The sequence below is a fragment of the Lutjanus erythropterus genome, chromosome 14 (genome assembly GCF_056507025.1).
Source record: "Lutjanus erythropterus isolate fLutEry1 chromosome 14, fLutEry1.hap2, whole genome shotgun sequence".
Taxonomy (NCBI): domain Eukaryota; kingdom Metazoa; phylum Chordata; class Actinopteri; order Lutjaniformes; family Lutjanidae; genus Lutjanus; species Lutjanus erythropterus.
In genome coordinates, this window is record NC_139330.1 from 13,611,118 (window position 1) to 13,623,549 (window position 12,432).

The window sequence follows — 12,432 nt, forward strand, 5'->3', positions numbered from 1 at the left end:
GTGCTTTTGTGTGTGTGTGTGTGTGTGTGTGTGTGTGTGTGTGTGTGTGTGTGTGTGTGTGTGTGCGCGTGTGTGTGTGTGTGTCGGTGCAACCCCCCAGGAGTGGGAGGTCGCCGGGGTCAAAGTGATGAATTTTTATAGGCCTGTTCCCTGTGTTTCAGCCCTGTCCCTTTCTCTGCGCGCTGCACTGCCTCTCAAAGACAACCATGCAGGGCAATTTGTCCTGCGGGGCCCTGCAGAATGGGCCAGCAGAGAAGTTAAATACCAGGGGGGAACACACACACACACACTCACACAAAACATACACATACATTCAGTTTCTCTCTCACACGCACACACCCCTCCATCCTGTTGTCCTGAATGATTTGTGGCCTGTCCATTATCCATTCCGAGGGGACAAATGCTTTTGGCCAGTTTCTGAAGGTAAAGCCAGAATGGCAGCCCTCAATGCGCGCCATTGTTTTTAGAGAAGTTTCCCAGATGTTATAATGCACAAGATAAATAGGGCACATTATCACTACCTTGCACGCCCTCTTACCTCTCCAAGCTCGTTTTTGGCGAGGGCGTGGCAGGTTAGGAGACCTCCTACGAAGCACACACTGCCATCAACCCTCTCGTGTCAGCTCTCACGCAGCTCAGCGAGTTCATGGGAAGGGGTGACGGTTTGTGTGTGTGTGTTACTTGCTGTTAGGGGTGACACAGGCCAGGTTTACTAGGGTCACTTGTTGACCAACAGGTCAAACACAGGCTAACTTCGCTGGTGATAATGTGTCCACTCTCACCTCCTCGTCCTGATGTGTGTGTCAATGATGAATCCACAGTGTTTGGAAGCATTAAATTAGCCAGCCACAGGGAGAGAGGAGTGGATAACTCTGGCTTGTGTCCAGTCAGATCGGGTGGGGAGGGTCACGGCTGATTTACTGGCTTTCCTGTGTAATAGCTGGCAGGAAAGCAGGAGGCCGAATTTGTTGTTGCCTACTTTGGATGCCCCCTTTTACCCAGCTCGGGCAGATGTCGCAATCATGCATGCGGGATGGGCGTGATGAACGGTGGCGAACGGAAGAAAAGTGATCAGAGTGCTAAGCAATTCACACTGAACCTGCCAGCCCTGCTGGCACACCTTAACTCAGCTGGCAGGCCCGCTTTGCGTGGCAGCGAGAAAATAATGGCGCATTCTGACAATGCCACTGCCCCTGCTGACACAAAGGGGAGCCCCTGTCCCCTGCCTCTGGTAATGAAGAATGAATAGTTAGCTCATTGTCCACTCATCCTCTGTCTCCCTCTGCACACAGTCTTATACTCTCTCTACCTAATTGAGGTTTAATCACTCAGTTCTAAATGCACTCAATGGATTATTATATTGCTGGAATGACAGTGTAGTGAATAGTGTGAATCATTGTATGGGATGGAGGTGAGGGAGGGAGCAATATAAACCCCAGAGGAGTGAGGATGAATTGTGCATTGGCTGCTACGCTGTTATGTCACAAATCTCTGCTACTTGATTATCAGTCTGTCTTTCTGATTTTATTAAATATTCAAACTTAACTCACATCTGCTAATGCTTCAACACTATTGTGGCTTCATTAGAGTCAATATGGCATAAAGCAAATACACATATGGTAAAGAACAGGTCATCAAATATTAAGTTAAACAGGATCTCAAATGTGGATAATGTTTCAAAGGGCCGGCCTGGCCAGAGCAAATGCCCAAGTGCCCTCTATAAAAAAGTGACCTGCAACAAAATAATTGAACGTTGCAATTAAAGGTGAGCCCACTGAACCAGAAACAGAGGTGAAGTATGAAGGGACCATTTTAGATTCTCAGTTAAATTTTAAAAGTCATGCTAAAAAGATTGGTAAAATGAGTAAAGCTAACCTAGGCTGTTTTAAACTGATACAAAATTATTCTCACATCTATCCTATGATTTGACGACCTGGTCTCATGCTAAAGAGCGGATCCAAAAGAGCTTCAAGTGGCGATTGTACCATTTCATTCTGAAAAACATCTTTTGCTCAGACAGTTCTTTTCTGTGAAAGGAGCAAAGTCTTGAATCTTAAACTGATCACTTGTAATTTTGCTGCAAACTTTACCACTTGTAAGAAAGCTACCAAATCCTGGTTAACATGATAATACTTGGATTGGATGGCTGTGTGCAGCTTGTCTACGTATTCTGTATCTGTCCCTATAAATATAAAGAAATCTACTGTATAATATACTGAAATAAATAGTTGCAACCCATGTATACTAATATATCTTATTTGAATCCCACTAACAAGTGTTGTCTGTGTATCTAAAGCCTGATACATCTCCTTCCTCTGTGCCATAGAGCTCCATTGTTGTCCAAAAACTATTAGAACCACATCAATGAGCCACACTGTTGCACTGGGTGACATATTCCTTCATTACCATGAACACAATGAACACACACACCAGTTTATTTCGAGTCAATGCCACATACACCATCCTGCTGCTGTAAATGATTACGAGTGTACCAAATGTGTAGTAATCTGTGCTGGAAAATAGTCCCCAAGAAATTAATCGTTTACAACTGTACTCCTGTTTCTCTGCCTGACTCTGTGCCCTGATTTTAAAGATCTTCAGTAAAAACCAGTGGGCTCAGAGATAAGTGTGACAGAGAGGGCAGGAAGTCAGAAGTAATTGACAGATGGACTAAATCCTTGTTTTATGGTAATTATTGCTTGACATCAGTTTTTACTTGTCTCTGGACAAATTGTTTTAATGGTGCTGATTAAATAACCACAAAGACTAAAGTTAATTGTAATTAAAGTTAATTGTCACAACATCTATAAAATGTCAGAAAATAGTGAGAAATCCCAGTTTTCAAAGTCCAAGGGGGTGTCTTTAATTTTCTTGTTTTGTCAGTCTAAAACCAGAACATACTCAGTTTAATATGATAATAAATTAAGAAAAATGGAAAATCTTCATATTTGAGAGGCTGAAAACAACATTCTGCCATTTTGCCTGAAAAATTATGATTAACCAATCATCAAAATAGTTAAATAGTTAAGGTATTTTTTTACTGTTTGCCTGGTTTGGGGAGGGAGTTGCCAGATTTACTTGTCCATCATGGCATTTTACTTGCTCCAGGCAAGCAGGCAGTCCTTATTGTTGAGCTCTGCTATAATAAAATATAGAATGAATGCCAGCCTCATCCTTTAAGTTTTCCTCCCTTTTCATCTATTTATCCAGCTTTGCATGGGCTGAGGAAATGTTGCAAGTATTAAAAAGAATCAGCAGAGAGGGTTTTTATTGTTTTTAATAAATTAAATAAATTTTTTTGTCTTTGAAAGATTTCTGTATCAGTTTGACTTCATGTCCCTTTCTGTGTGCACTTTCCATTAGTCATTTTCTTTTCTAAACGTTGATATGTAAAACACCCCTGTGGGTGTGATCTGCATTGTCAGGAATGCCATGGTGCTGTGCGTGGGTTTTGTAGTGTTTAAGTTGGGCACAGTGGATCGCCTCCATCTGTTGGCAGCACCAGAGACAGAAGGCTTGAATGTGTGTGTGTGTGTGTGTCTTTGGTCTTTGAAGTGGGACAGATTGCTTTAACCTCTCTTCTAAGAAGAGCAGCTGGAATAGAGAGCTCCTTTAAACAGCCGCTTCCTCCTTCGACAGTCATGAGATTATCCTCCATTGATGCACAAAGCCAGTGCCTTCCTCGGCAACCCCTCATCCCGGCCCCCCGGCCTCTGGCCCTTGACAAACACTCAGCGTTGACCTGTGACCCATAATGCAAAGATGTGATGCCAAGTCACTTTGCAGGATCAGTTAAAGAGCCCACAGGAGTGAAGACATCCTTACTGTCCCCTGGACTCCAGCTGCTTCTCCTGACAGCTGTCTGTTAATATTTTCCCATTGCCTAGTTTCCTCTCCTCCTCGCTCAGACTAATTGTTATGTATTAAATAAGCAGCCAATTGCAACCAAATGAATTCTGGTAATATCATTTAGGGTGGTCAGGGAGAGCATGTCTACGCTTAATGTGCTTAGGAGGCAGGAGCTTTGAAGGGAGAGATCTGTTCAGCACAAGCACCTGGGCTCTGCTGGCAGTAGGAAGGAGACATCACTGCATTGATATGGTCTTAAGTGACAGCATGGGTTTCTCATTTTCCACATCTTGATGTTTGGTGGGCTGATCTTATGACAGAGGCACCGGGATGAGCGAGGACTGAGGCTCGGAGGCCGTGTGTGTGTGGGATGTTTTTCACCAGGAATGACAGTAGGAGTGTTGTGATCAATCGGGTGCAATCAGCCACCTCCAACTGCACTGACACTCTGATTGGTCAGTCAATGAACTTATGAATAGATCAATCAGCCACATGTCAGCATCCAGTATCATGCAACAGTCCCGGCATCAGTGGTGATCTGATGCACTTTTAATCTTAAGGTTTTATATAATAGAAATGGAAAAAAATAGCCTCTTCCTCTTCAGTTTGACAATCAGTTGTAAAACATCTTAAACAAATCAAGTGTCTTCAGCTGCTTTATTGCTCTTGCAGTTTGCCAGGCCTGTTAAATTAGTTTTATAGATGGGCTAGATCTGATAAAAGTAAAGTGCCAAGGGGCTGGTAATTTACATTTCCAATGTCTGACCCATAAAGTTAGTATTAATGTGTAAAAACAATGCATCTTATATTTTCTCCACTTGTTTAGTTTTCACAAGTGGAAAAGACACATTTGGAACAAAAGTACAGTGATTTTATACACACAAAGTTTAACTTAAGTTATCTTTTCATTCAGCTCCTAAATTCCCTCAGAGTTAAAACTTATTAAAATAGTAAGTGTGTCTGTGCTAAACAACAGACATAACTTGAGCTGCAAAAAATAATTGTTAAACAAATTAGTTGCTGACTATTTAATTAATCACCAACCATTTTAATAATCAGTTAATTGGTTTGAGTAATTTTTAAAAGAAAGTCAAAGTTCTCTGATTACAGCTTCTTACATGTGAATATTTTCTAGTTTCTTTTGTCCTAGTTTAGGAAAACAGTGATCAACATTTTTGACCCTTTTCTGACATTTTATGGCCCAAACAACTAATTGATTAATTGAGAAAATGATCTGCAGATTAATCGACAGTTAAAATTATCACAGCCCCAGACATAACCAATGAATGGGCCAATACAACTACTTATAAAATCCTTTAAACACCCATAAACTTATAATGTCAGCAGGGTATTTAAATAAACCCATAATGACACACCTTTTTGTCATGTTTATAAATGATCAAAGGATTGGATTGTTAAATTAAATAAGCCTGTGAAAGGCCAAATGTAAAATCTGCAGTTGGAATCATTAGTTTCCCTCAAGCTAAAGTGGTTAAATTCACCCAGGAATCCAGAATTTAATAGTTCTGGGAAAAGACATTTTCCCAAAAGAAAAGGCAGCATTAGCTAATTGTCTTTTTTTTCCCTAATTGAACTTTCCTTGCAGTGACACTCTTGGCAGGTATAGACTTTCATGAATACAAAACCCGTGCTTCAGTTATCTCACTGTGAATGATGTCACCCTACTCTTCTCCAAGTAGAAACTGGTCTTCTGTCTGTTCACTTACTTACGTAGAGGACATATTCATGTTTAGTAGTGACGGCGTTTTGATCCAAGCCCCACTTACTGGATTATCAGAATCATTTGAACATGAATGGAGGGACTATTTCTGTCCTTTAGGTATTGATGCTCATTGTGCCAGTCAGCAGTGTGAGCTTCTGGCCTCAGAGGTAGCTGTGAAGTGGCCAGGGATTTCTGCTCGACTGACTTTTGGATTTGCAAAGCGGACGACAGAAGGGGGCTCGCTTGGACGAATTACAAGACCCCGATGCTTGTAGAATCCACAAACATTAAAGCAAATTTAAGAAAAATCTTTTTTTTTTTCAAATATTTCAAACTCACAGCCTTCACTGTTTATTGAGAGGTTGAAGCTTTTCTCACTTGAAGTTATTAAGAAATTGTATTGAAGCAAAAGTATATCACATCACCACGTTTGGTGCAGTTGGCGCTAATCAGAGGAGGCAAAAAAATGACTTTGTGTGGTTGTCTTCTAGTTGTGGCTACAATGACTTTTTGACAGGGAAAGTATCTCTTGCCCTTCTCACTAGCTCCTTCTTTGGCCTATTCATTGCACAAAGCTGCTTAAGCGCACTTAAGCGCATTAGCATTTGGCTGCCAGGGGACCATATTGACCCTGCATTTGGATGGCCTAAATGAGTGAAAGATGGAGCGATTTGTTAGGGCTTTAGAAAGTTGCTTTTGGGGAGGAGGGGGGTGAGCATGAAGGAATGGGGTTGCGGCAGTGGTGGGGGGGGGGACTGCAGAGAGTTGTTCCACTTTCTCTCAGGGCATGGTGTTTGTTCTAATCTGGTGTGCCGTTTCTTCGCGGCCGAAGCGGGACTGATTTGTGACATTTCAGTCTAAAGGGCCTTTTTCTGCTCGCTATATTGGCTTGACCCGATTATCTAATCTGTGCTTTGAATTTCAATCAGGTCACCCAAGTCTCTGCCGTGTGGTATGGGAACCACTGGCTGAGGGATTACCTCATTCAACTGTCTTCAAACACAGATGGTCGAATGTTTAACTAATTGTTAAAAGAGTCCACAAAGGGGAATTTAACCATACACACAGTCCATGGGGTCAGTACATAGAGCCAGATAAAGAGAAGGGACAGTGAGGTGGTAGTTTGCGGGACGGTTCTTTAAAAATCATTCAAATGCGGCAAAGTGTAATGCATGCTCTTGGGTACAATGGCTGCTGTAATTGTGTGTGTACAACGTGTGTGTGTGTAGCTATTCCTTCATTACATATGGAGATCTGAGTAACAAAACAAAAACATTCCTAAATGCTTTATTTTTTAGTGACTTTTCTTGCTTCCTTGCTTGTATTCCTAACAGGATTTGACATCCTTCTTTGAATCTTTGTGATCACTCACTCTCCTCCTGTCTCACCTGCAGAGTCTCTGCTCCACTGCCACCATGCAGACAGTCAGAGCCGCAGACACCAATGAGGTCGACAAGCTAATATTCCGAGAAAGTGACAATGACCGAAAGGTAAGCTATAGTACATTAATTCTGCCAGCCACAATACTGACTTGTCATAACCTCATTAAAATGAACACACATTTATAACTGAATATAAATCATGGTGTTATCCTTTCTTAACACCTTTTTGTCCAATATCATAAAAAACTCATTTGGCTGAAGGCCTAGTCACATCAGGATGTGGCATAGTGACATTCACATGTGCCAAATAGGTAGTGCCAAAGGCATAGTGACACAGGGACTATACACATGACTAGTTGGTGACTTTCTTTATTTGACAAATGCAGAAGCAATCAGGGAACATGCTAGCATTAATCTGTAACAACAGCTCTCAGAGCTCCTTTCTATTGTCTCTGCACTGTGCCGTAATTTCCTCATCCAGTTCAGTGAGTTATTACATATTCCTTTTCCATTCACTGGTTTGGTTTTACTCGGCATGTCGGCCTAGCACGGCAGGGATTTGTATATTCAGCTGAAAGCAAACATGAAACAGTAAAACAAAGCAGATACCTGAAACTAAACTTACATAGAGATTAAGGTAGAAGCTGCAACAGTACAGAGAGGTGAACACAGAGACACTTTTAAAAATGCCTTTCTGGTCCCGTTTCATTTGTTTGGCGCTGGCTGCAAACATGCTAATGTTAGTTGCAGCTGCCACCATACTTGGTTTTCAGGCTATCAAACACCGCACACTCTTCAGCTTTTAGAAACTTTTTGTGTTAGACCAGGTGTTTCCTCAGGTTAAACACGTTCACCTGGCCAGCTTTTATTGCAGCAAGTATCTGCAGCAAGTTTTGAAAAGACCTGTGACTGCTTTCAGTTCATACTGAAATTTGGCACCAACTGATTTACCATGAATCTGTACTGCACAGTACAGATGTAATTTGTTCTGTATCTTTAAAAGTACAGAGGTCACAACTCAACCCTTTGTATAAATGTCTTAAAATCAGGTCTTTCTTGTGGAGCAGTATATTTTCTGATTGAGGAGTGGTACATAAAAGTGAACACAGCAAATATGCAATAACCTCCCCCATTTTAAGCCCCCCTGCTCTCTCCACATGCAGATCCACTCAATGTGTCAGTTCTATTGCTTCAAGGTTCCTCTTGTTTTAAATGCTGGTGTGACCAGGCCTTCATAAGAAAATGACAATGCATCTATTCTGCATGTTGTAAATGAAAATTGTACTTAACCTGAGGTATTGCAGTTTGTGTTAACATGCAGTGTGAAGTGGTGTGACGCCTCAGTGAGACGTGTAGAATGAACAATGCTGTCTGCAGCGCACAGCTGTTGATTAGAGCTCCAATTACAAAGTGCAAGTCACATTAGTATTGTTATTAATCAGATCACCGTTTCTCTCTTTGCACCGATTTAGGTTGTTCTTCAACTTGAAAAGAAGCTTTTTAATTATGTCAACCAGGACGTTTTCCGGGAAAACAATGGGACCTCAGTAAGTCACCCCTTTGCTTCCTAACCCTTTATATATTCATCTCCTCTCTCTCATTTCTACAGTTCCACTTATTTATTACAAATGTAATTATTTTGATCGACTTTGTAGACTTTCTTTTCCACTGCACAGTAACGGTAGCTACATTTCAAATTGCTTATCTGTGAAAGGAACAGAGCACAAGAGAATGATTCATTGCAGCTACAAAAATGTTAATTTGAGGGCTATTCATAATTGAATAGTTGGTACAGAAATGGTAGTATAATAGTAAATAAACGCATGTACAAACCAGTCACTGCTGATTTGAGTCATGCAGATGCTTTAGTCACATCACTCTCTTTGTCCCAGTGGGGCCAAATGTCTTTGGAATAACTTTTAAATGAGAATTAGTGTAGAAGGAGGTGAGTGTTAAGTATTTCCAGAAGAAAAACACCCAGTACACACACTTCCACTTTTATATGGCTGTATATTACATTAAGTAGTTCAGAGTTGGACCTTGTTAAAAAGCCTCATGAAGGACACACACACATTTACTGTGAAGCTGTCTGGGCAGACTGGAGACATAGAGTTTATGTATGTTATTGTCACATAATGTAAAAACATTATGCAATCCGTATTTATGCTGAGCACATATGCTCTTTTTAAACTTTGCTCTGTCTTTGCTTGTCTGCAGAATGCAGCTCATGTAGTCACAAAAATCTCCAAAGATAATAGGATTTCCCCAGTATCCCTTAGTCCTTAGGTTTCTTTAAATTTAAGGAGTTTTCAGCACAGTAAGATCATGTCACAGTTATGCTGTATTCTCTGCATCACTACAGATCAGCTTTCTTTAACAATGCAGTAAAGTTACATAATACTTACCCAAAATTCAGCATAACTAGAAAACAATTTTCTGTGGGTTTAGTGATGCTTGGTTGCATAATTATGGTTGTGTGAACATGTCTGTCTTTGTGAGTTACCAAATGGAAATCTGGTTATTTTCTAAACTAGAAGAGTGCAGATCTCTGCCAGGCAACCCAAAAAGAATATTTGGATGTAACCCCTTTGTAATCACCAACATTTTAACTGTAATTTAATGACGTGTATTTTCTCAGTAACTATAATGTATAACAAATACATTTATTTTGTAATGCACTGACATATAATTACTTACATGGAAGTAGCTACTTTCCAGCACTGCTTGTGTGAAAGTTTGTCGTAATTAGTGTATGAATTCTTGAGTTACGGCAAAAAACGTGTTTTGTGAAGTCACAGTGACCTTGACCTTTGACCAGCAAAATCTAATCAGTTCATCCTTGAGTCCAAGTAGGCATTTGTGCCCAGTTTCAAAGAAATTCCCACGACACGTTCTTGAGATATTATGCTCACATAGTAGAAGTATGTGATGACCCAAACACATGATGCCTCTGACCACATGGTTTTCAAAAGTTGTGAATCACAGAGGTCCTTCAGCATACAGTCATGAATGTACACATAAAAATTTAGGCTGATTGGTCCAGTAGTATTTGAGATTAGCTGCAGACAAGATGCGAGTCTGCTGGTGACTCTATATAATAATAGAAACAGGCAAACAGAAGAAAAGGACATAATTTAGCTGTCAAACCAAAGATGGACTTTGACAGACTCATCTCCTGGCTGATATTGACCTTACACGTTGTTCTACTGGACATGAGAGAATCATTGAATCTGATCAGCAGAGATGTGTAGAAACTGTAGCCAACAGTGGCTGCAGGAGGCTGAGGCACCCCGTGATTTCATCCTCCCTCTCCTCCTCCTCCTCCTCCTCCTCCTCCTCCTCACCAAGTCAGACAAGATGGATGACATAATGGGGGCATCAGAGATAATCTGATGGTCATGGTCTAGTTAAACACACCATGTTATGATCCTTATAAAACAAACTACCTTTCCAAAAGGATAAATGTCCCTCCTCACACTCCTCCACTGGGGAAGGGGAAAGAAAAAAAATCCATTGCATCCTTCATCAACTGCAAGACTTGTACCAGCTTGACAGAAATTTAATTCGAGGCAGCTCTTGAAAATAATTATTGTATTTTGAGAGGAGTAATCATTGGCCGGGACATGATTGAATGTGTCCATGCCTATTGACTTTTGCTATGATTAATAGGTTTGTTTAGTCGATATTCCCATCGAAATTGTATAATTAATTATCCCCGGCGCTGTCACGGCGGGACGATGGAGAGCCCTGATGAGTATTTGGGAAGATTAAATTTTCCGGGCGCTCGTGGCGTCAAGGGGCACCGCGGGGCCTTGCTCCTGTGGAGAGATGGGAGGAGCATGGTGTGTGTGTTAGTGTGTGCGTGTGTTTGTGTGTGTGAACGCATGCGTATTGTGCATGTTTGTGCCGTGCATCCTGTAGATCGGCGCAGCTTCTTCCTCTCCTGGAGCACACACCCGCGGGGCCGTCCCCCTCCTCCATCGCCATTGATTTTGTTTCAGTATCTCTTTATTGTAACTTTATCAGTGTGGTGTCGGCAGATGGGGGACCAGGAGAGGAGGGTGTGTTTGTGTACTAGCTGTAGTAAGTGATGAACCTTTCTGTCTGGCATGCCTCTCCTTGTCATGCTGGCAGCGTAGTCCTCAGCATTACTCAAAAGCACAGAGACGTTTTAAACATGAAAGGACATAAAAAAATATAGAACAAATGCCGCCTGAAGTTTTTTTTCTCTGTCAAAGCTCTTAAGTGGAAATACAGAAGCCACGCTAAATGAAATCTGACCTTACAGGATTTATATAAACTGATGCTGCATTGGGTCCCTGGTTGTCTCTTTGTTTAACTCGCCTCTATTTTGAATGATTCAGGAAAGTATTGACTGCTTACTTAGCCCTATCCAAAACGGTAGCATATATGCACAGGAGGGTCTATTTACTGTTATATGACTGTGTTTAACCTGATTTTTTTTCACAATCATTGCTTAATTCAGTGGTTTTCAACCAAAGGGACCAATAGGGGCCCTAGAGTGGTTTGCAGAGGGCCCACAGCAACAGGAGGAAGAGAATATTTTCATATTTATTACATTTTGTGACAGCTGAAACTATAGGGAAGAAATAGAGATTGTAATTTATAATGATCCAGTTTTGATCATTAATAGACTGAACATATCTTTTAAAGCTACTTCAAGGAACTTTCATGTTTTGTTGATTTTGGAGGCCCCTGTGAAGAAAAGCAGTAGTGTTTCCACTGTAATAACCACAAAATATAACATCAAAAAATAAAATTGTCTCAATAAAAATCTCCTGATTTTCTTTAACTGGCTAATGTACAACTCACTGTAACTTTGCCTGGGGAAACATAAACACGGGCTCGTTTCAAGGAGGCCAATCTTCCTGAGGATGGTGTTGTGGAGATTATATTGAGGTATCAATAATAACTTTGAGACTGTTTCACAACCAATTAAATACCCCTTGTAGTAGCTTTAAATCTTAAAACCTAAAAATTTGGGAAAAAAATAGAGACAAAATCCTCTCAAACTGGCAGTCAGTGGTCTAATGTAGATCTATTTTGGGGATAGGGGTGGGTGATATGGCCCTAATAGTCAGTGTATTTCTGTGATAATATTATTCTTAAAGATATAACAAAATACTGAAAAACTCTAAAATACTCCCCCATTGTGGAGCTGGTAGTATTGTTATTTTCGCTTGTAGCTTGTAGCTTTTTTACATTTAATTTTAAGAAAACTGACATAGTATAAAAAACATACCAATCAGAACAGTGAATATAGATAAAACATTGCTATTTAGTATTAGAGAGTTTAAACAAAAAATTAACCGCTGCCATAAATGTTTGCTAGTATCACATGTGCCTTGTAGACATCAGTTTCCTTCTTGACTGATCATTGTATTTAAGTCTTTGCCCAGTTCCCGTCACCTCTACATAATTAAATTAACGTGGCAATTAGAGTTTGGAGGTGCAGTG

The 12,432-nt window shown here is 40.7% G+C and overlaps 1 protein-coding gene across 2 annotated transcripts in view; it reads left to right on the forward strand.

Annotated features, from left to right (window-relative positions):
* The window catches only part of inpp5a (inositol polyphosphate-5-phosphatase A), a 169,951-nt gene that overhangs the window by 133,971 nt on the left and 23,548 nt on the right, over positions 1-12,432 (forward strand). For both annotated transcript variants that reach the window (XM_084735789.1, XM_084735790.1), the window contains exons 10-11: positions 6,967-7,062; positions 8,427-8,501. In XM_084735789.1, coding sequence (XP_084591915.1) covers positions 6,967-7,062; positions 8,427-8,501 — 171 coding nt within the window. The remainder of the gene's footprint in view (positions 1-6,966; positions 7,063-8,426; positions 8,502-12,432) is intronic.